Source organism: Balaenoptera musculus, chromosome 2 (genome assembly GCF_009873245.2).
Source record: "Balaenoptera musculus isolate JJ_BM4_2016_0621 chromosome 2, mBalMus1.pri.v3, whole genome shotgun sequence".
Lineage (NCBI taxonomy): Eukaryota > Metazoa > Chordata > Mammalia > Artiodactyla > Balaenopteridae > Balaenoptera > Balaenoptera musculus.
In genome coordinates this window covers 170,861,549-170,883,922 of record NC_045786.1, presented here as the reverse complement: position 1 = coordinate 170,883,922, position 22,374 = coordinate 170,861,549, and the positions used below count along the sequence as shown (strand labels likewise).

Below are 22,374 nucleotides of genomic sequence, written 5' to 3'. Positions count from 1 at the left end.
TAAAACTATAATTGAAACAACTGCAACAAGGTCAAATAAAACCACAACAGAAAAAAGGAAAAAAAAAAGGGCGGGGGGGGGGTGGGTAGGGAACAAGCCAAAAGGAGGGACCACTAACAAAGTATAAAGAATAAAATAAAATTAGAAAAATAAAAGATTTATTAGGAAAAATAAAAATATAAAAGAATCAACAACAATGAATCAACAATATAAAACAGAACCCCAATCTAAAAGAGGAAAAAGGAAAAGAAAAAAAAAAAAGCCTTGGCTATGGGGGAAGAGTTTAGGTGGGGAGTGGAACTTAGGCAGGGGCGGGGTTTAGGGTGGGGCAGGACCTAGGCGGGTGGGGGGGAGACGTTTGAGCGTGGGGCGGGGCCTAGGCGGGGTGACGTTCAAGCATGGTCGGGGCCTCTGCTTAGGATCTGCTCCGAAGGGGAGAGGCTGTATGTTGGAAGTAGGGCCTCTGGAGTGTGGGGTTGCGGAGTTTGGAGGTAGGGCCCTGAGTGAGGGTGTGTGGGTGGGGCTGAGGCCCAGCACGTTGGAGGGGGTCTCCGAGTGTAGAGGTGGGGCCCTGGGTGGGTTTGTAGGGGCGGGGCTTGGGCTCTGCATGGCAGGACGGAGGCTCCGAGGGCAGAGGATTAGGCCCCGGAGCCCAGGAGGCGCCCCAGTGCCTGAGTGGACAGGGAAAGCACTGGCCCTGTTCCCTTCCGTTCCTTCGTGCCCTCCCCCACCGTCTCCCCCAGGGTCTCCCCCGTCCCCGCTGGACCCCTAACCGTGGGTGGGTCCCGCTGGGCGTAGGAACTCCTCCCCTCTCCCAGCCGCCCCTCAGGGGTGCAGGCCCCGGAGGTCCGGCCTTTACTTTTGCTCCCCCTTCCCTCCCTCCCTCTCCCTCAGGATCCGCCCGGCTGGAGGGGGCCTCAGTGGGCAGAGGATCAGGCCCGGGATCTCAGCAGGCTCCCGGGGGCCCACGTGGTCAGGGGAAACCTGGCCACGCTCCCTTTTGATCCTCTGCCCTCCCAGTGGTCCCCCAATTTCCCCCTTTGGGCGTGGGATCCCTTCCCCTCCCCCAGCCGCCCCTCAGGGGCGCCTGTCCTGTCCCGCCTCCACCTAACCTCCCCCTTCACTCCCCCCAAGCCCCACGTCCTACCCGGTCGCTGGGGGTTCCTCCCGCCCCTTTAGGTGTCCGCGGTCCCCCGTCGGGGCCTGGTCGGTGCCCTGGCTGTGAGACGCGAATTCCGCGTCCTCCTGGTCCGCCATCTGCTGGACTTTTAAAGTCCTCCAGGCCCCTCCCCACCCACAGTCTCTACTTCTGTGTATGTTTGAAATTTTCTATTAAAAAAATTGAGAACCAGTACGAAGAGTAGCCTGGAATCAGTTTCTACCTCGCAAGAAGTACACACTATTCAGCTTGCTTCCCGGTTGTGTATTAGATTGACCCCCTTTGAGGAAGCCAGAGGGTCTCCAATGTTACTTCTTCTGTGCGCTCTTCTGCCTCAAAGATTAGATGATGGTAGCCTGTTCCCAAATCAGAGAAAAAATGACCAATGAGTGCCGTGTGCCACCTCTGGGCAGTGGAAGCAATCCCTCAAGAAAAACTGGAGGGGTTGGGAAGATGTCTGAGCGGGCTTTCCAGTGGACCACGGACAGCCCCTCTGACCCACTGCCAGGGTGCACCTCATGCAGTGGAAACCGCAGATGTGAGTCCACGGATGCCAGGATCCACTGAACTTTCCCCCCATGCAGCTCCAGCTGGCTCTGGAGGCCTCCCACCCCGTGCCCTCACCCCTGACCTCGTGCCCTCTCTCCTCCACTTGCCGAGGCTCTCCCACCACGCCTGGATCCCTGCCAGCAGCACCCTGTACACAGATGCTGGAAAACCATTTGCTAAACGAGTAAAGAGCCCACAGTGGCTCCACAGCGAGCACCAAATCAAGCCACCCGGCTGCCGGGTCCTCCACAGCCCTCGTGTGGGTCTCTTTTCTGCCCCACCCAGCCCTCTGCTGGCTTTTCTCCTTCCCTGCTGACAGCTCATGCTCTACCTGCCCTTGAAGTCCATCCGAGTGCCCCCTGGCTGGGTCGGAGGCCCTCTCCTCACCCTGCTTGCCCAGGACCCGCAGACTCAGCACACCCTGGCTTCCGTGTCGGCCTCCTGCGGAGAGCGTCACTCACGATGGCACCTCCAGCCCGATTTCTGTTCTGCGCCTGCTAGCCAAACACCTGCTTCGCACTTAACACCTGGATGTCTCAGCGGCCCCTCACCTCACTCCAGCCTGTCCCAGGCCTGACTCATTATCCTCTTTCAAACTTGCAGTGCCCCCCATCTTAGCCGACGGCACCAACATCTGCCCAGAGAACAGTCGGGGACCTGGGCCTCACCCACCGCCCCCATCCCGTCCATCGCCAGGCCCTGCTGACGTCACCCCAGAAACCTCTCTCAGACACTCCATTCACCTCTCCCCTGTCCACCGCCTGCACCTTAGTCCACGCCACCATCACTTCACCGAGATTAGGGTAATAGTCCCTCAACTGTTACTCTCTGCAGTAGGGCTGAGAGCTGATGTGGCCACAGGCCACTGGGAGGAACAGGCCTGGCTCTGCTTCTGGGGTCTCTCATTCCAGCAGAATCCTGGGGTTCTAGGCCTAGTTTGCCTGAGAGGTGGTAAGTCGTGGTACGTGACCACTGCTTGCTATGTTAATGAATACCTGCAAAGTTAATACTGAGAATTTCATTTAAAAGGTAGGCAAGTATGAAGGTAGCAATAATGATTTATATACATACCCCTTTTCCATTATTGAGCTTGGGAAATACTGAAACTGTATAGAAATAAAAGTAGATCTTATAACTTTTGAGTTAATAATGGGTTTCCTTCCTTTCTCTGATCTGGTTATTCCTTAAATATTAATTTTAAAATGATTATTTTTGCCAGTATTTACATAACCAGGTAAACTAACAACTGGGTATGGTAATTAAGCTAAATTCTTGGGAGTTCCCTGGCGGCCTAGCGGTTAGGATTCTGGCCTTTCACTGCTGTGCCCTGGGTTCAATCCCTGGTCAGGGAACTGAGATCCCACAAGCCACGTGGGGTGGCCAAAAACAACAACAACAACAACAAAAAGCTGAATTCTTTATAGTTATCTAATCTGATGAATGCTTACACACCATATGCAAACTGCTGTTTTATCTGCAAATGACCCAGGTGAGAAAAAAAAATCTGGATATGAAACAATATAGTGTGAATCATATCTAATTTTAAATATTTTAATTTATATACTTTCGTGATTATAGGTCAATAAGAAATCCACTTTTCAGATTTTATTTCATTATAGAATATATTTGATAAGGATACATACAAACAGAATCATCTTTAGTACATATTGTTTACTGGTGCCCGGCATTTCCGCAGCAGGCTGGAGATGTAATAAAAAATGCTTCCCAATGTTCAGCTTCGTCGGCCACTCTAAACAACCAGTGCTGTAGAGTTGATGGTTCAATTCATTTACTTGCCTAGAACAAGTAAAAATCTTAACATTCGTCTTTAAGTCTGTTTATTACTCTTCTATTTTAAAATCTGAGATACATTCCCCAATGTAAACAATAAATTTCAATCTGCCACACAACTGAAATGGATAAGGCCTTCTCTGTTTTACTCAGCAGAGCGCAATCTTATTTCATAGCGTGATAAGCCGTCCATGCACAAAAGACAGGAAAAGAAGCTGCCCTTAGTACCTGGTGGAGCCTTCCAGACTTCTCCCCGCTGCAGGTGTATGGTACACTAGAGAGATATCTTTTTGACTTGGTCTACTTGGTCTTAAAATACAAATATACAACGTCCGTAAGCATTAAAATAGTAAAGCCTAGCCTTACGTATTCATTATGAATTGCTAAAATCCTATACAAGTACAATACCATATCATGCCAATTAATATACAGAGGAAGGTGGCTAGTTGTCTCCACCATTCACCAGGGCCTGTGAACAGGGAACAGAGGGGACGTGATTCGTGTAGGCTTTAAGTGGCTGACTGCATATGGTTAGGCAGACAGTCTAGCTGGAACTCTGAAATGCCTGGGTACCCTGCTGCAATAGTTAAGTTAATCTGGAGTAGAATCTGCTTAACACAAGAAGAATCTGACCCCTTTCTCACCAGCCTCCCAGAGGGAGAACTGAATGAAACCTTAGAAAATGTTAACCAAATAAAGTCTTATTTGCATTTCCTGATTCAGTTGTGCAAATCAGTTATCCATACTCTTCTCCATCGACTTATCCTTTTAGGACCAGTTAATCAACAGCGATCATGATTCAGTACCTCGTTATCATAAATATTTGACTTAGCAACCTCCATGGTGACATAGTAAAGCCTATATACAATCTTTGAAAAGGCATCTGTGACCGTTTTTGAAGAGTTCATAGAAAAGTTATGAAGGATACACCAGTCACTTCTCGATGTCACCGTAATGTAAACCTTGGCATCTTTTTTATATTAAGTGTTTTATATATTGTACAACAAAAGAGAGACCTGAATGGCTGACCCGCTGTGACGCTCACCGATCCACTAAGCTAAGGTAACCAGTAAAGGGCAAAATTTTCCTGAGGTTTGTGAGAACTCTTCAAACAAAGCAGAAATCACAGTGACCGAGTGAGCGAAACTCGAGTCTGTACCTCCTGGCCCGTTCTGCTCCCCCGGGTTCTTGCCGGGACTAAATGACCCGCCACTGCATGATGCTCGTGTCTTTGCCGCCAGTGGAGATGAGGTGGCTGTCGTCGCAGAGGAAATCGACGTTGGTCACGTGACTGCTGTGCCCGCTGTACACGTGGCTGGGAGCCTGGGGAAGAATGACATGGAGGGAGCTGAACGCAAAACCATCGAGGCGGGCTTGGAAGTGCTGGACGTCTACGTTCGTGCCAGACCGCATGGCGCCCCTGTACATTGAGAATCTGGTCTGGAGGGGACGAAGGCGGGCAGGGAGAGGTTCAACCCCAGAGGCTGCACCAGGCACGGGCCGGCCCAAAGGAGGGCGGACCGGGTGCAGGGGTGGAGGGGAGGGTCTCCTAGGAGGAGGGTCAGGTCTGGGAAGAACGAGGAGGGGTGTTCCAGGCACTGGTGTGGGCTCGGCTCAGCAGGGCTGGAGCAGAGGAAGCCGTGGTGGACAGCAGAGGAGGGGGGCCCACGAAGTGCAGAGGTGGACGAGCCAGAACCACGTGGTGGGGGGGGCGGGGTTCTCTCCGGAGGGCAGTGGAGGGGGGCCTGAAGTGCCCTGGGGCAGCCGAAGGACGGTCACCCCTGCGTTTGTGATTGGTGGCATCACTCACAGCAGCTTTCTATTCAGTTACCAACAGGCCAGGCGGTAAGTGCGCCCCGTGGGGTAAGGCTAGAGAAGGAGATGGGCCTTTACCCTGAACCGTGAGCAGGGGTAGGAGAAGAGGTGCACTTTGCCAAAGTCGTCACCGGTTGACAGGAGTTTTTTCTCGTGGGCCCGACAGGCGGCATTGATGTCGGTTCCGTCCGAGCCTTCTGGCCACACTCCTAAAACAAAGACCCCAGACAGAGCACTGGAAATACCAGGACACAGGGCCACACTGTGTGGGGACTGGCCGTCGAACTCCCACGAAAATAGAAATGTCCCAGATTTAGAAACCAGGCCCAAGGAACGCTTCGTCTCAGATCATCTCCCTGCAGGCTGTTCCGGGAAACCCTCACTGCGTATGCTGTTCTGTTGCATGACAGTCGCGGTGACAGGCCTTCAGGGCTTCCACCTCTTTCGGGCCCCTTCTTGACGCTACAGCAGAAAGCAGGCCAGAATCCCTGGTTCTGGACACAATGGCTTGCTTTATCCCCAAAGCATCTGATGGGAAGCTGACTAGTCCTAAGCCTGCAGTTTCCTAACTTTTCTTTTTTGGGAGTAACGCTTTACATATGAGAGGCCCTCCAAAGGGCTTTTTAACTCTGGGACTGCCTGTGTGTTTCAGGCATTCCTTGGTGTCAGCCCTTCATGGCTGCTGTCTGCCTGGTGGCACTGGGCAGGTGGGGCGTCTGCTCACTGTGGGCCGGGTGAGGCAGCAGCTCTGACTCCACAGCCCTGTGCCCGGGTGGGCCTGGGGTGTGGTCTGGGGGATGGGGTCTCCTGACCATTGCTTCAGGAAACCCTGTTGGTCCCAATAACTTTGGATATGAGAGAGCTGCATGCACATCAGTTTCTTAACAGGCAGATCTAGAGTAAACCCAGGGCGTCCTAGCATTCAACACCAGAAGATGGTAAAACGCCAGCCCTAAGGAGACTTGTGAAATTCTGACCAACTTACTGACTTACGGTCATACATACAGAGATTATAAGTACTGCCTTTTCTTTTTCATTCTACTAAATTGTGGCAATTTATTTTAGACCATTTACAAACATATTCCTAATCTTAACTTTGAAGGAGGTGAAAAATTTAGTTTAAGGGCCAAAAAGATACAATCACTCTAACAAATGGTAAATAAATTGATCGGGTGCCATCTGGTCCATTTATCTAGGACGTTTGGCACTACCTCATATAAGAGGCTTCTAGAGAATTATCTCAGGACCCATTTCGTACGAGAGAAAAGGGTTCTGGCTCCTCTCGCCTGGCCAGAGCTGGGCAAGCCCTGGCCCTTCCCCAGGGCTGCGGGGACTGTGTCCTGTGTCCTGTGGGGTCCACAGGGTAGCAGAGCAGTTTGAAGCCGACCAAGAGATTTCATTACTATTAGCAAGTCATTCTAAAAGTAGATACATCCTACGTTTGAACAGAATGAAAGGTGCAGAAACCTTACCAAAGACGTGGAATCCCAAAGTGCAGGTGTATGTGGCCCATTCGATGTCTCTCGTAGTTTCCACACTTACAACTTGCTTACAAGCAGAGGGAACCCCTGGAAAGGCAAATGCAGGTCTGGTGACATCAGTGCCAAAGCCCTCTCTCCTTCTTGGGCAAGGCTGGGCCCTCGGAGCCAGGCCCCGTCGGCTACAGAGCCCTCTGGGAGGGGGAGACCATCCACCTCCCAGCTCCGCGGGGACCGTGCTCACTGCCCAAGGCCCAGGGCCTCGGCGGGGACCCCTCTTCTTCCGTTTCTGCTCGTCTCCTTCTCTGGGTCTGTTCCCCCAGTCTGGCTTCTTTTCTTTGACCACCTCTGGTTCTGAGGCCTCTGTCTGCTCACTGTCTCCCTGGATACAACTCCACCCCCTGCTGTCAGGCTCCCTAGTCCTCTCCCAACATACGCTTGGGCGCGTGCGCACACACGCACACACGTGCGCACACACAGATGCACACACACACACACACAAACCCCATCCCTTCAGCTCCGAGTCAGGAACGGAAGCTTACGGCAACCAGTCATACCAAGTACCTGTGGCGTTGCAGGTGATTTGTTTGTTCCCCAGTTAAACTCTCACTAGTGGAGTATGAGACCATGTCTGAGAAGATTCTAGACCTCTGGCCTGTCCCTGAAAACCATCCCCCACTTCTGCCCCACATCAGGCAGGGCCTCCTGCCCCGCCCCAGGGAGGCCCCTTTCCTCCACCACCAGCAGCCCTGCCCAGGCCTGCTCCTCAACAAGGGGGTGCCCACCCCCCACCCACTGGCTCTTGATGCCTGTGGCCTTGTATCTGAGATGATATTTCCTCTTCCTTAAACTGGGACAAGCCAGAAAGTGCTGTGGATCACCTGAGAGCCTGCGGGTGAAGCACGCTGCACTTGCTGGTACCTTCCGCTGGGGCAGAGACCGGGCCCGCCTCTGCCCCGGGACCCTGCACTTGGCACGCGGCAGGTGCTTGCCAGATGCTGGAGGAAGCAGTGCACGGCACGTAGCGTGCGCCTGGCAAGTGCAGTCTCCACCATTCGCGCCTCCGCCGCCCGGCCCTGCCTGCGCTCAGACCTGGCCGGGAGGGGCTGAGGGAGGAGGAGGAGGGGCCCAGGGGGCTGCCGGGTCTCTGCCCGTGAGGGTGATGCCTTCACGAGGGTCCATCTCTCTCGCCCGGACAGCTCTGACCCACTCTCTCTGCCTCTCCCTGCAGGGCCCGGCCTTCTCCTCCTGGGGGCCCGAACCCCAAGTATCTCAGTGCCAAGGCGGGGGTGTCCAGCCCAACTCCTGTACTGCGCAGAGGAGGGGCCCAGGCCCAGAGACACCATCATGTGCCCAAGTTGTATGGGGCGAGGGTTTTTGCAGGAGGCCCCATTTGGTCTCAGAGTGAAGGTTCTACGTGATCTGCACCCAGACCACACCTGGGGAGCCACTCACAGTAAAGGATTTCATAGTCTCCGGAATTCGACATGAGGAATTGTGAGTTTACAGACCAGTCCAGGTGAGTGATGAAGCTGGAATGACCCTGGGAGAGAAAACACTGGGTGAGTTTCACTCGCCTGATAGATTCCCACCCACGCTGTCCTGACGTGACAAACAACTGCACAGACCCACGAGGAGCGACCAGCACGCTCACCGAGCACTTGCCGACCCGTGCGTACTTCCTCCCGTTGTCGCTGACTCCGTATATGTAGATGCAGTTGTCATGGGAGCCTATTGCTAAGAAATTCCCATCTGCAAAAACACGCAGGATTACATTTCAGTTGTTAAGAATAAACATTTTATCAATTACAAGTGATAATGCTAGTGGCCATTACAGAGTTAGAAAAAACAGCCATGAATTATTTCAAAGAGACAAAATTTGCTTTTAAATGAATCCTATACCACTTCCAAAGCTATCTTTTGAAAATCCACATCTGATCAGATTAAGCCCCTTAAGAAAACCTTCCCTGGTTGTCCCCACTGCTGAAGGATCAAGACTCAGTTCCTCAGTGGGGCCCCCAAGGCCCTCCAGGATGCGGCTGCATCACTCCTCATTGAACAGACCGGGTTCTCTCAGGCCTCTGGCACACTTCCTCCTGCCCCCCCCACCTGGAAAGCCCTCCCCCTCACCTCTGTGCACACTGCCTCCTCCCCCCCGCCTGGAAGGCCCTCCCCCTCACCTCTGTGCACACTGCCCCCTCCCCCCTACCTGGAAGGCCCTCCCCCTCACCTCTGTGCACACTGCCCCCTCCCCCCCTGCCTGGAAAGCCCTCCCCCTCACCTCTGTGCACACTGCCCCCTCCTCCCGCGCCTGGAAAGCCCTCCCCCTCACCTCTGTGCACACTGCCCCCTCCCCCCCTGCCTGGAAGGCCCTCCCCCTCACCTCTGTGCACACTGCCCCTCCCCCCCTGCCTGGAAAGCCCTCCCCCTCACCTCTGTGCACACTGCCCCTCCCCCCCTGCCTGGAAATCCCTCCCCCTCACCTCTGTGCACACTGCCCCCTCCTCCCCTGCCTGGAAGGCCCTCCCCCTCACCTCTGTGCACACTGCCCCTCCCCCCCGCCTGGAAATCCCTCCCCCTCACCTCTGTGCACACTGCCCCCTCCCCCCATGCCTGGAGGGTCTTCTCCCCTCACCTCTGTGCACACAGCGCCCCCCTTATCCCCCCCCGCCCCACCTGGAAGGCCCTTCCTGCTGCTCTTCCAATGGGCCATCAGTTAGCACCTCCTTTACCCAGGTTTCTGGCATCAGGAAAGCTTAAGGAATCAGGCCATGACGCTCGTGTAGAAACACAAGGGAAGGAGCTCACTGTAATGTAAAAGCAGAGCAGCCCCTGTCGCAGGCAGATGAACCTGCCGAGTGTGAAGCCAAAGTGGGGAGGCCCAGAGTCTACTGGGAAGGAAGCGGGGCCGGAGAGACTAGTCTGGAGGAGGTCAGACTTTCCTGGGGCCAGGAACCGGAAGGAAGGAGAAAGGAACCACGTGGGGGGCGGACAACCTGCACCCAGAATGGAGCCTAGAGAAGGGGGGTCTCTGCCCACGAGCTCGGGGACAGCAAATGCGTCCCTCCTCTCACTGAGCGCCAGTTCCTCCATCCACGAAGCACGGCACCTTCTCATCGAAATTCAGAGGATTCCCTTGGACAATGTCTGTAAAGGACCTAGCGGCCACTGGCACGTCATGAGGTCAATAAGGGTTCTCCCCCCACCTCTTCCCCCTGGTTTTCCTTCTCGCGAGGTAGGAAGACCTACAGGAAATAGCATGGCCTGGCACCATCAGGAAATGGTATTTTCGGAAGTCTTGGCCAATGCCTGGTCAAAATCCAGGTGTTGGCAAGTCAGAGTTAGCCTGTCCAAAGCAGGACTCATGAGGGGGTGGGGTAAGTGGGCCGAGGACTGCTGAAGCTGGGGGACGGGCCACCCTCTGCTGCTGATGGTTCTAGAGAAGGCCAGAGGGCTGCCCAGAAGACCACCTGCATTTGATCCTCCAACAGATGAAGCCCTGACAATAGTGCTGAGGATGACAGTAGACAGTAAATGCTAACAAGAATTACTATCAAATAATCGTAACAGTCGACATTTGTTGACTAACTACTATGTACCAGTACTATTCTAAACTCTTCCTGTATTCACTTATTTAATCCTCATAGACCCCTGTGAGGTAGATATTATCTCCACTTTTCAGGAGAGGAAACTGAGGCATGGATGGTAAAGTAACTTGCACAAGGTCACACAGGTTTATGGAAGCTGGGATTCGAACCCAGAAGTCTGATCAGAGCCTGAGCATTTCTTTGCTAAATGCCACTGCCCCTGTGACAAAGAATAAGGGTAAAGAACAGCTGAAAATCTGATAAATGATGTACGCATCCTGGCTTGTACACTCTTTTTTTTAACATCTTTATTGGAGTATAATTGCTTTACAATGGTGTGTTAGTTTCTGCTTTATAACAAAGTGAATCAGCTATACATATACATATATCTGCATATCTCCTCCCTCTTGCGTCTCCATCCCACCCTCCCTATCCCACCCCTTTAGGTGGACACAAAGCACCGAGCTGATCTCCCTGTGCTATGCAGCTGCTTCCCACTAGCTATCTACTGGCTTGTACACTCTTAAGCACAACGATCTTTAGATAAGAACGACCTTATCATTTGTTAACTCTAAAATAATGAGCTCTCTTTCATCATGGAACCATTTGTTAGGATTTTGCCTACTCCATCTTTTATGATTTTGACTACTCTAAGTACCTCATAAGTGAAATCATACAATATTTGTCTTTTGGTGACTGGCTTATTTCACTTGGCATGATGTCAAGGTTCTTCTGTGTTGTAGCATGTGTTAGAATTTCCTTCCTTTTCAAGGCTGAATAATATTCCACTGTATATCACATTTTACTTATCCATTCATCTGTTGATGGACACCTGGATTGCCTCCATGGTTACTTATTGTCAATAATAATGCTATGAACATGGGTGTTCACATGCCTCTTTGAGACTCTGCTTTCAATTCTTTTGGGTATGTATCCAGAAGTGGAATTGCTGGACCATATGCTAATTCTATTTTAATTTTTTTAGGAACCGCTGTACTGTTTTCTGCAATGGCTGTACCATTTTACATTCCCACCAGCAGTGCACATTTCTCCGCATCCTCACCAACACTTGTTGTTCTCTGTTTTTTTTGATAGTAGTCATCTTAATGGGTGTGAGATGGCGTCTCCTTGCAGTTTTGATTTGCATTTCCCTAATGAGTAGTGATGTTGAGCATCTTCTCACGTGCTTACTGGCCATTTGTATGTCTTCTCTGAAGAAATGCCCATTCGAACCTTCTGCCCGTTTTTGAGTGGGTTGCTAGTTTTTTTGTTGTTGCTCCAGGAACACATGCACAGTTGCCTGTCAGGGGACTGGAGGTGAGGGGTGGGTAGCTGCCACTGTGCTAAGAGCTGAAACTGACTGAAATTAACTGCAACTTACCATCCAAGTCTTTCTCTGGAAGTTGCAAGCCTTCAATAGACTCTGGCTTTCCAAAACAGTTCTATCAGGCAGATTCTGCCAGTTGCTGTCTAGGTGGGGAGACAGATTCCTGCTGGTTCTTACTCACCATCTTCCCAGAATCCTCTCTCAAACCCCCCACTTAAAAGCCAACTTTGAGGTATAATCTACACGCAATAAAATGCACATATTCTAAGAGTTTTGACAAAAATACCTGTATAACTACCATCTCCATATCTGTTTTTAAAGATGAATGAAAAATAGGATTTCACAATCTCCCTTGGCAATTCACTTCTAACAGCCTAATGAGATTGTAATTTCTCCTTAAAATTCGAAATAGAAAGTTTTCATGTTAACGGTTTAAGCTCATTCATAAATATGTAATAAAACTGTCTGCCTAATACATCAAAACCAAGCAGTTTCAGTCAATATGCTAATCAGAGGCCAGATGAAACCCAAGTGCTGCCTATTTCTCGGGCCTCCAGAGCACTTTCTCATCCTGTGAACCACGTCCTTTCACCCATAAACTCTCTATGCCTCACCCCCAGCTCTCTCAGAGACTACAAAATTCCTAAACTTACTCGACTAAAAGAAGCTGGCATTTGGTCCCAAATAGAAATCAGCTGGAGGACTGACTCATAAGAACAGAGAGCAGGGGTCTGGTCACCCGGAGGAGAAAGATAGCACCATAGCCAGTTTCACTGACTGCCTCTTTACAGGGTTAGGGGATGGGTTTCCACACAGCTCTTAACTAAGTCCAGCAGTATTTTAGGAGCAGGGAGAATTTGTCCAGCTGTGCAAACGACGAAACTGAGGTTCAGTAACTTGCCTGAGACGACACAGCTCAGTGCGTGGCAGGGCTTGGCCTGGGCTGGAAGGACGAGTGAACTGTGGGCATGGGAGGCAGTGCGCCAGGTGGGGGCACAGCAGGGTCTCCAGGGTAGCTGTATGGCTGCTTTGCATCTGCCCTGCTTGTCACACGGGGCAGGTGATCCGGGGCTCCACGGGAGACTGCTGCACCTGTACGGGGAGCGTGCCTGGTGGAGCGCAGGCTCGGGGACGTTGTGTGGGCAGGAGAGAGGTTGGCTGGGTGGCAGGGGCTGCATCCCAGGGGGTCTCTAGTCCCACCTGGGCAGCAGAGGTGGGATTCGATGCTGGGGTGATGCAAGTGAACACCAGATTCTGATTCATTCTTATAAAAGCAGAGAAACTCCACGTCTCAATGATACGGATAAGATTAAAGAAGAGATCAGTATAATCACATGAGCAATGCATTAGTTCACTGTGATCTTCCCTTTTTCATCTTCACGTTTAGGGTTTTAGATTTTTAATCCAAGTTTCAACAGGTTGAAACTAGACCAGGCAGGCTAAGTATTTGCAGTTGGGCTTAACGAACATGAAATTATCTTCTTCCTATCTCTTCTTTTAAAAAATTTACAAATTTAATCCAATCAAAACTCCATTGGTCCACTGACAAAGTGCTCTGTAAGGTTCCTGATGTGCGTGTCAAGTTTGAGAACTGTCCCTACTACAGTTCTATATTTAATGAACCTACGAGGGGCCTGGCAATCGTAGTTGACTATGGTTTCAGTAAAAATTCACATAACATTAGCTTATTAGCATTAGGCCATCTTATGTAAGATATTTCATAAATGAAAACATGTAATAAAATGTGACTGAAATGGTTATCAGATGATCCACAGAAATGCTCTAGGTTTGTGGTTCTCAGGATGGCAAAGAACCCCTCCACCAGCCCACCCACTCTGGGCGATTCTAATGCACGCCAAAGGCTCTGCTTCACTGGCTCCCAGCGTGCACCTGTGTCTGGGACTATCGCTCTGAACCTCCCACTTCAACCAAACGCCAGATACAGATTAGCCACTGAAGCCTGGACCTCTCACTAGTGCCTGCGGAATTGAGAAATTATCTGAAAGATTTAGTTCTCAGCCCATACAGTTTAACTTCAGGAAGCAACTGCTCACCTCTCACCCCCCCCTGTACAACATAACATCAACCTTAAAGAGGTTTTACAAAGCAGTCTCACTTCCACCTAAGCTCATCCTACACAACCCATCTGCGGCAGCAGGTAGGTGTCTGCTAGCGAAGAAATGTGATGATGCTGAAGTCTGGGGAAGGCATTCTGGCTTATTCATGATTTAACTTGAATTTTAGGCTAGCTAAAACAGCCTATTTGTGGCCTATCAAACATACACCGTACATCTGCTTTACTCATTAAAGAAAAGGGTGCATTGACCAGAAGTAAAGAATATCCACGTTAAAAATAAAGATTAAATGCCTCTCTTCCTGGGATGCCAGTGCTGGGCCTCCCTCAATGATAAGATTCCTTTTCCAGGCACCAGGTGCCGTCCTGACTTGCTGTGTATGTGCTGATCTGTTCTTTTTTTTAAACCTTGAAGAAATGTCTCCCTGACTTGTTTGAAGTTCTTTGTTCTGACAAGAATAAAACTGTGCTGCAAACCATGCTTCTCCGGAGCAGCGCCTCAGAATTATCTGAGAGGCTGTCTCCTGGGCTATGGTCCTCACTTTGGCTCAGTTCTATGCCCATTAGAGACTGGCTTATTGATTATTTCCATCTACATTGCTTGGTGTAGTTGGCAGGATATCAAAAAAAAAAAAAACCCACGTGGGGTCACCTGGAGTCTACTTTTCTCCCCCCAGCCTTTGATATTTATTTATTTATTTATTTTTGGCTGCGTCGGGTTTTAGTTGCGGCACGTGGGATCTTTCATTGCGGCGCACGGGATTCTCTCTAGTTATGGCGTGCGAGCTCCAAGGCGCATGGGCTCTGTAGTTGCAGCACGTGGGCTCTCTAGATGAGGCGTGCAAGCTCAGTAGTTGTGGTGCACGGGCTTAGTGGCCCCGCGGCATGTGGGATCTTGGTTCCCTGACCAGGGATCGAACCTGCGTCCCCTGCACTGGAAGGCAGATTCTTTACCACTGGACCACCAGGGAAGTCGCTGGAGTCTACTTTGGATGGATGCTGGGTAGCAAGCACGGATCCTTTGAGCCCCAGCCCCAGACCCCCAGCTTCACAGCACTCTTCGGTGGTTGAAGTTCAGTGAGTTGAGTTCAGTTGAGGTTGGTTGGTTCGGTGAGTTTTTCCTGATGTCTGGGTCTTCTTGTATGAAGTGGCAGTCCGTGACTTTTATTTGAGCTGTCATCTTAAGACCTGGACTCTTAAGGGGGTACCAGTACATTTCCTAGGTGAAAGGAACCTAGCGGGAAGTTACAGGCAAGGGATCTAGATGGAGTTTCCAGGTAAGAAAACTAGAAGGAATTTCCAGGCAGGAAAGGCCTAGAAGGAACTTTGGGGTAAACTGGGTTGGTTGACTTTTTCTAAAATGTGGCTTAAAATTGGAAAGATTTGTACTGTATAATAAAATGAAACTAAAATAAATCAGGAAATTGCGCTTCTAACGCCTAACGGCTCCCAGACAGGCCAGCCACTCACTGGAACTCCGGCTGGCTTCTACAATTGTAGAAATAATCTAGCTCTAAAATGGCCAGAAGGGGACTCTTCTGACATTCTAAAACTGATTTTTGCATGTGCAATTAAAGAAAGCTGGCTTGATAAATCATTTTTCTTCAAAATTCTGACCTGAGAGAATAAAAGTACTCCTAGGAGCAAACTTGAAGGTATAACTCTTATCATGTCCTTGAAATGCAAGCACAGCCCACACTGCCTGAGACCACAGCCTTGGCTCAACTAGTAGAACCTAAAACTGCAGAAAAGGGGAAATGAGACCTTTAAAAACTCAAGCAGGAAAACTATGAGATCTCTGTCTGTCTATCTGGATGTGTGTATGTCTGTATGTACATTATAAATATAACATGCTTCTACCTCCAAATGATATTATCAAAATTAATTTGAAAAAGAGCTCTATTTAACTGACTTAAAAGTAAGTGCTTACCAATGAAATATTTCTAACTATAACAAGAAACTAACCCCTCACATTTTTAAAGTATCATATGATCCAGGATTAATCTTAAATGAAAATAAGTTTAAGTTGTTGGTTTGGTTAATACAGACACGTCTTTAAGTCATCAGCATTAAGTAAAATACTTTTATTATACCTAGGTTTATTGAAAGGCAATTAAGGGACTTCCCTGGTGGTGCAGTGGTAAAGAATCCGCCTTCCAATGCAGGGGACGCAGGTTCGATCCTGGGTCAGGGAACTAAGATCCCACATGTCGTGGTGCAACTAAGCCCGTGCGCCACAACTACTGAGCTCGTGTAACTCAACTGGAGCCCGTTTGCTGCAAAGTACAGAGCCCATGCGCCTTGGAGCCTGCATGCCACAACTAGAGAAGAGAAAAAAAACCCCGCACACCACAACTAGAGAGAAGCCCGTGCACCACAACGAAGAGCCGGCGCGCCACAACAAAAGATCCCGAATGCCTCAACGGAGATCCCACGTGCCGCAACTAAGACCCGACGCAGCCAAAAAAAAAACCAAAAAAACTTTAAAAAAAAGTCAATAAGCTCATGTTATCTCTGTTCCAAAACTTGTCAACAAGAAAATTAACTTAGTATGATGATGTTTTCATAAGTAGGGAAATAGAGATACATGAGATAAAACTTTTTAGGTAAACTCTTTAAGAATAATTAAGTTTTATATATAGTACGTTTACTTAAAAATAGTTCCTCCAGATTTTGGTAACTTGAAACTTTATAGAGTTTTGCTAAGTTAATATAAATTATGGAAATTCATTAAATATACAGATCATTTCCAAATAAGATAAAATACTAAAACTTTAATTGCTAAGCAAATCTAAGTTTACCTACTTTGTCTTCTTATTAGAGAAAAACTAAAGATGTTTGGGTTTATTGGACACACATCTTTTTAAAATTTATTTATTTATTTATTTATTTTTGGGTGTGTTGGGTCTTCGTTTCTGTGCGAGGGCTTTCTCTAGTTGCGGTGAGCGGGGGCCACTCTTCATCGCGGTGCGGGACACACATCTTATACCACATTGAGAAAAGAAATTATGCTATAAGAAGATGTATGTTTCTAGACGTTATAGAAAATTTTCATAAGTTTGCCAATCGGGAAATGTTAATATGAGAAACAGTTCACAATTGCTTCTTGGTTTTTGCTAGAGGTTAATGTTTTTTAAGGGTTAAAAATTATAATATATATGTAATTCATGCTACTAGAAATAATAAGGGAAATATTTCAGTATACAAGGAAAATAAGATGTGTGTTTTCAGTAAAAGAAGATACGGAATGGAAATGCATTTTGTTAAGGGAAAAGAAAGTGATTTTGTCCTGAAGCATCTCAAAGAGAGATATTAAACTAATTAGGTTTATTTGGTATGTTAAATAACATGGGAAGCGTGGTCAAATAAAAGATAACATTAAGCCTTCTTTATGTTCTGTCTATGTAAGTATATATTATAGGTGTTCCAGAAATTATATGAAATTCTTGGAAATCTTATCTGTCCCGACATAAAATGCTATTTGTCATCAAAATTGAGGCTCACACTAAAGGGCCTGAACCCAAGTATTAGGGAAATGCTCCAGCTGACTTTCAGGCAAAGGCAACAACAAAATCTGTAAAGGTTATGTAACGATGTAGATACAAAAAATTTTCTGCTTCTACAAAAGTTAACCCCCCATTGTTAGACTTCCGCCATCCTGACGCTTGTGACGTGGCAGCAGTCTGCTCCTAAACCAGATAAGATGGGCAGACAGTAGCTGTGAGGTAAAACAGCCAGGGCTATGGGAAACCCATGACGGCTGCTTGGCTCTCCCTGCTCCCTGGAAAACCCCATTTTTGTTTGATGGGTTAAAGCCTTCTCTTGCTGCAAGGCTAATGTCCTCACAATGACAAAGAAACTGTTAGAAATGGTGCTTTCCACTTGGGATATACTTTCCACAATCTCCAGTGTTCAAAGGCACCCATGTCACTGGGAAAATCATATAAGCCTTAACAAAAACCTTAAAAATGTCTTGAAATTATCACTGTCACTATCACTCTCAATCGTCAGACAAGGTCAACAGAACTGATGGAAAAACTGGACTCAAGTGGAACAAAAATTAATTACATGGGATTGAATGAACTGATAAATATGATTATAAGTTTTGTGACTTTCATCTGAAATATTACTGGCTTTTAATCTTTGTTTTCCAGATAAGGGAACCTTTCCCCTTAAGCTAATTATGACTTACAGCAGTTTAGTAAATTATACCTTTGTAAACAGAATTGAAGCATTTATCTTTTCTCTTTACCTGACCTCTCCAGAATTTGTAAACTCTTAGGTTCCCAGCAGCCTTTCCAGGTGAATAAGGAAGGCCCTTTCCTGGCAGGTGCAGTAACCTCAAGATATTTTGGACCTTGAGAAAAGAGCAATTCACCTAAGTCTATAGGTATCGCAGGCAGAATCTAATGGCAAGTCTTTGGTGTGGCTTTCCTGGCTTTGAGAGGGCTTTTGAAAGTTCAATTTGAGATTCCCTATGAAAAGTTCCAGCAAAGCCAAATTTAAAAGAGCTTATATGATCAATTACATTTATGTAAGTAATCAGGCCAAGTTTACTGAAACCAGACGTATTTTGCAAACAATTTAGTCTTAATTTGACTATATTTGGTAAAAATGAGGATTATCTATTTATTCAACATAGAATTGTATATATTTATTTAAAAGCCTGCATGTTCTTCCCTGGACTTAAAACAAAGCACAGCACGTTGAATGCTGGCCACATGACTAAATACGAAATTTCTCTTCACTCACACGTGAATCTGGGCTGGGGATGGGCATCAGATTAAGTTCTTTTTTTTCATCCTTAAGACCATTTCAAGGTCAAGTTATTTGCTTTGTTAGTTTTTCAAATATTTATTAGCTAAATGAGGATAATTTGGAAAGAAAAATTATGTTTCAATAATACACCTTTGTGGATATTGAGGTTTCATATATATTGAGGTTTCTGTATTTACTACCTACATCCAAGATGCTTCTTTGTTGCTATGTTACATTAAAGTTTAACTGAATTATTAACAGGATATTCTAAGCTTGTTTCTGAAGCTGATTACAGTTATTTATCTTTGGATGAAGATCAGATGCACCATGACCTGCACCCAGGAGATTATAAATACTGTAAAAGACATTTTTTAAAGAACTCTCTCTCCAACCTAGATGGAAGGACCCTTATCAGGTACTCTGCACAGTGAAAGTGAAGGGAATTGACTCCTGAATTCATATTCCCCACTTAAAAAGGGCCTCCGCACCAGACTGCTCTACCTCTACCTTTGAGGACTGCTAACCTCAAACTCACCTTAAAACAACCATCAAGCCAGGTAGAGAAGATGACAACAACAGTAGACCGGTGGTCCACAAATCCAGACTAGGTCTGGAAGACCCATCCTACCAGTTCAATTGAACTGTTTACTAAATGTTTGTCTCCCTATCAAAATTGAAGGTTACTGTTTTATTTTTAGCTATATTTTTGCCCCAAAGTTCAGGATGGAAAAAAAATTCTTTAGTAAAGTTATCACAGAGTATAGCTATGGGGGGAAAATCTAACCAATTGGTGGATCTGTCGTCAAATTCCTTGGTCAATACAAGACCGATATAAGCCCCTCATAATACGTATCGCTGACTGTTCAGGTTTTCCTAATGTGACCACTCACCCAGACTAACCTCTCTCTGGCCTAATCTTTCAGGTTCAAACTTTTCAACATATTAATATGTCCATCCCTTGTCTGATACTATCCTCAGTCCTTAGAGACCGAGCACAACTTACCCTAGGGCCCCTTGATCTGTCCCTTACTTAACTGAAAAATGTCTTGAAGAGAAAAATGCGAGTAAATTATGCCAGCAACTACTGTATATTAAATACCATGCAAATGACTTTTGGAAAGTCTACAAGAGAAGTGATCCATAGTTTAATATTGTGTTGACAGGCTTCTCTGGTGGCGCAATGGTTAAGAATCCATCTGCCAATGCAGGGGACACAGGTTCAAGCCCTGGTCCGGGAAGATCCCACATGCTGCGGAGCAACTAAGCCCATGCACCACAACTACTGAGCCTGCGCTCTAGAGCCTGCAAGCCACAACTACTGAGCCCACATGCCACAACTACTGAAGCCCACACGCCTAGAGCCTCTGCTCCGCAACAAGAGAAGCCACCGCAATGAGAAGCCTGCGCACTGCAACGAAGAGTAGCCCCCACTCACCGCAACTAGAGAAAAGCCCGTGCACAGCAACGAAGACCCAACGCAGCCAAAAATAAATAAATAAATAAATTTATAAAAAAAAAATTGTGTTGACAAAACTCCCAATTCATGAGGCTATCAATGAGAGCACTCTGGGAGGGATCACCTGTGCTCCCCCAGGTTTTGTCTTCATAGGTGGTATTGGAATTGACCCACCTTCCCAAGGATGGGCACATAAATTTCTTAAAAGCTGACAAATAGAAGGTTTACTCTTATTGGGACATTATGTTACTCCATTGTCTGTACATCAGGAAATAGATGAACCTCCTTTGTCTCTTCATTACAGAGTCAAGAGAACCATGTTAGCAAGATACTAAGATACCTGGTGGCAAAATCTTTGGGGAATCTTAATTCCTAGTGCAGGATATATGGTTTACATATTGTTACAAAAAAGATGATCAGAAATCTATCAGCCACCGTTGGTTAAATAGCCAAAGAGACGGCAAGAAGCATTGCAGCACAACAGACATCCCTAAATTCCTTAGCCCAAGTAACATTAGATAACAGGGCTGCCTTAGATTTTCTACTGGCTAAACAAGGGGGTGTTTGTGCTATTATTGCTCATACTGTTTGTTGCACTTATATCAGTACCTCTGGAGAAACTGAGATGCACCTAGAAAGAATGTCCCAAAAGGCAAAACGGTTATAAGATATAAGAAAAACTGACCCTTTAAATGATCTGTTTGGTTGGCTCCCCTCAGATATAGGCAATTTTTTTGTTCTGCTTGACAGATGATTATCATTTTCATAATGTGTATTATTATTCTTTTCCTAGCCATCAAGTTACTCATGACATATATCACTGCTTGCTTTAAGCCTACTGCTAAAAGCACATGTACAATGTTTGCGTGACAATTTGATACAACTGAAAAAATATATAGCCTATAAAATATTTCCCAATTAGCATACCTCTGTACTTGTTCACTATGTCTGCTTAGTTTCCCCCTAATGTGCATAACTAGGCAAATCGCCATACATATATAAACAACAAAAAAGAGGCCAAGCACCAAGGGACATGATGGACACAGGGCAGGCAGCAACCACCCTGACATCAAGGGACAAACATTTTGATCATCAATGCTTTCTATTGAAAGATTTATGATCAAAAGAGGCAATTAACGCAAAAATTTTCACATACTGAGACATGGAGAAATCATTCTGGCTTATACATGATTTAACTTGAATTTTACACTAACTAAAACAGTCTGTTTGTGGCTTATCAAACATACATCTGCTTTAATCATTAAAGAAAAGGGTACACTGACCAGAAGTAAAGAATGTCCATGTTAATTTACATTCCCACCAACAGTGCAAGAGGGTTCCCTTTTCTCCACACACTCTCCAGCATTTATTGTTTCTAGATTTTTTGATGATGGCCATTCTGACTGGTGTGAGGTGATACCTCACTGTAGTTTTGATTTGCATTTCTCTAATGATTAGTGATGTTGAGCATCCTTTCATGTGTTTGTTGGCAATATGTATATCTTCGAACCTAGGGGCAGGACAGGAATAAAGACGCAGACGTAGAGAATGGACTTGAGGACACGGGGAGGGGGAAGGGTAAGCTGGGACGAAGTGAGAGTGTCATGGACATATATACACTACCAAATGTAAAATAGATAGCTAGTGGGAAGCAGCCACATAGCACAGGGAGATCAGCTCGGTGCTTTGTGACCACCTAGAGGGGTGGGATAGGGAGGGTGGGAGGGAGACGCAAGAGGGAGGAGATATGGGGAAATATGTATATGTATAGCTGATTCACTTTGTTATAAAGCAGAAACTAACACACCATTGTAAAGCAATTATACTCCAAGAAAGATGTTAAAAAAAAAAAAAAGAAGAATGTCCATGTTAAAAATAAGGATCAAATGCCTCCTTTCCTAGGATGCCAAAGCTGTTACTCCTTCAATGATAAGACTCCCTTCCTAGGCACCAGGTGCCATACTGACTTGCTGTGTACATGTTGATCTGTTTTTTTTTAACCTTGCAGAAATCTACACTTGACTTGTTTGATGTTCTTTGTTCTGACAAGACATAAAACTGCTGAAAACCACACTTCTCTGGAGAAGTTCCTCAGAGTTATCTGAGAGGCCATCTCCCGGGCAATATTCCTCAGTTTGACTCCAAGAAAGCTCTTTTCTACCCCTATTATAGACTGGTTTATTGATTATTTCCCTCGACACTGCCTATGTCACTGACTGCAAAGGCAGTATTTATCACGGTCAAGCCTGGCAGCTGGAGTGTATTGGTCCTTCCCAGCATCCTGGGGGTGAGCTCCACCCATAAAGTTCAAGAATTGTTTGCTTTTCCTCTAGCTGCTAGCACAACATCCAGAACTTGCAAGAGACTGAAGGAATGAGAA

General features: G+C 47.0%; 1 protein-coding gene across 4 annotated transcripts in view; it reads right to left on the bottom strand.

The window, feature by feature from the left end:
• Positions 1-3,298: 3,298 nt before the first annotated feature.
• Positions 3,299-22,374, bottom strand: part of EML1 (EMAP like 1) — a 199,544-nt gene continuing 180,468 nt past the window's right edge. For all 4 annotated transcript variants that reach the window (XM_036843462.1, XM_036843460.1, XM_036843461.1 and 1 more), the window contains 5 exons: positions 8,447-8,544; positions 8,248-8,335; positions 6,787-6,882; positions 5,393-5,523; positions 3,299-4,822 (listed from right to left, as the gene is read on the bottom strand). In XM_036843462.1, coding sequence (XP_036699357.1) covers positions 4,697-4,822; positions 5,393-5,523; positions 6,787-6,882; positions 8,248-8,335; positions 8,447-8,544 — 539 coding nt within the window. In that variant the 3' untranslated portion in view covers positions 3,299-4,696. The remainder of the gene's footprint in view (positions 4,823-5,392; positions 5,524-6,786; positions 6,883-8,247; positions 8,336-8,446; positions 8,545-22,374) is intronic.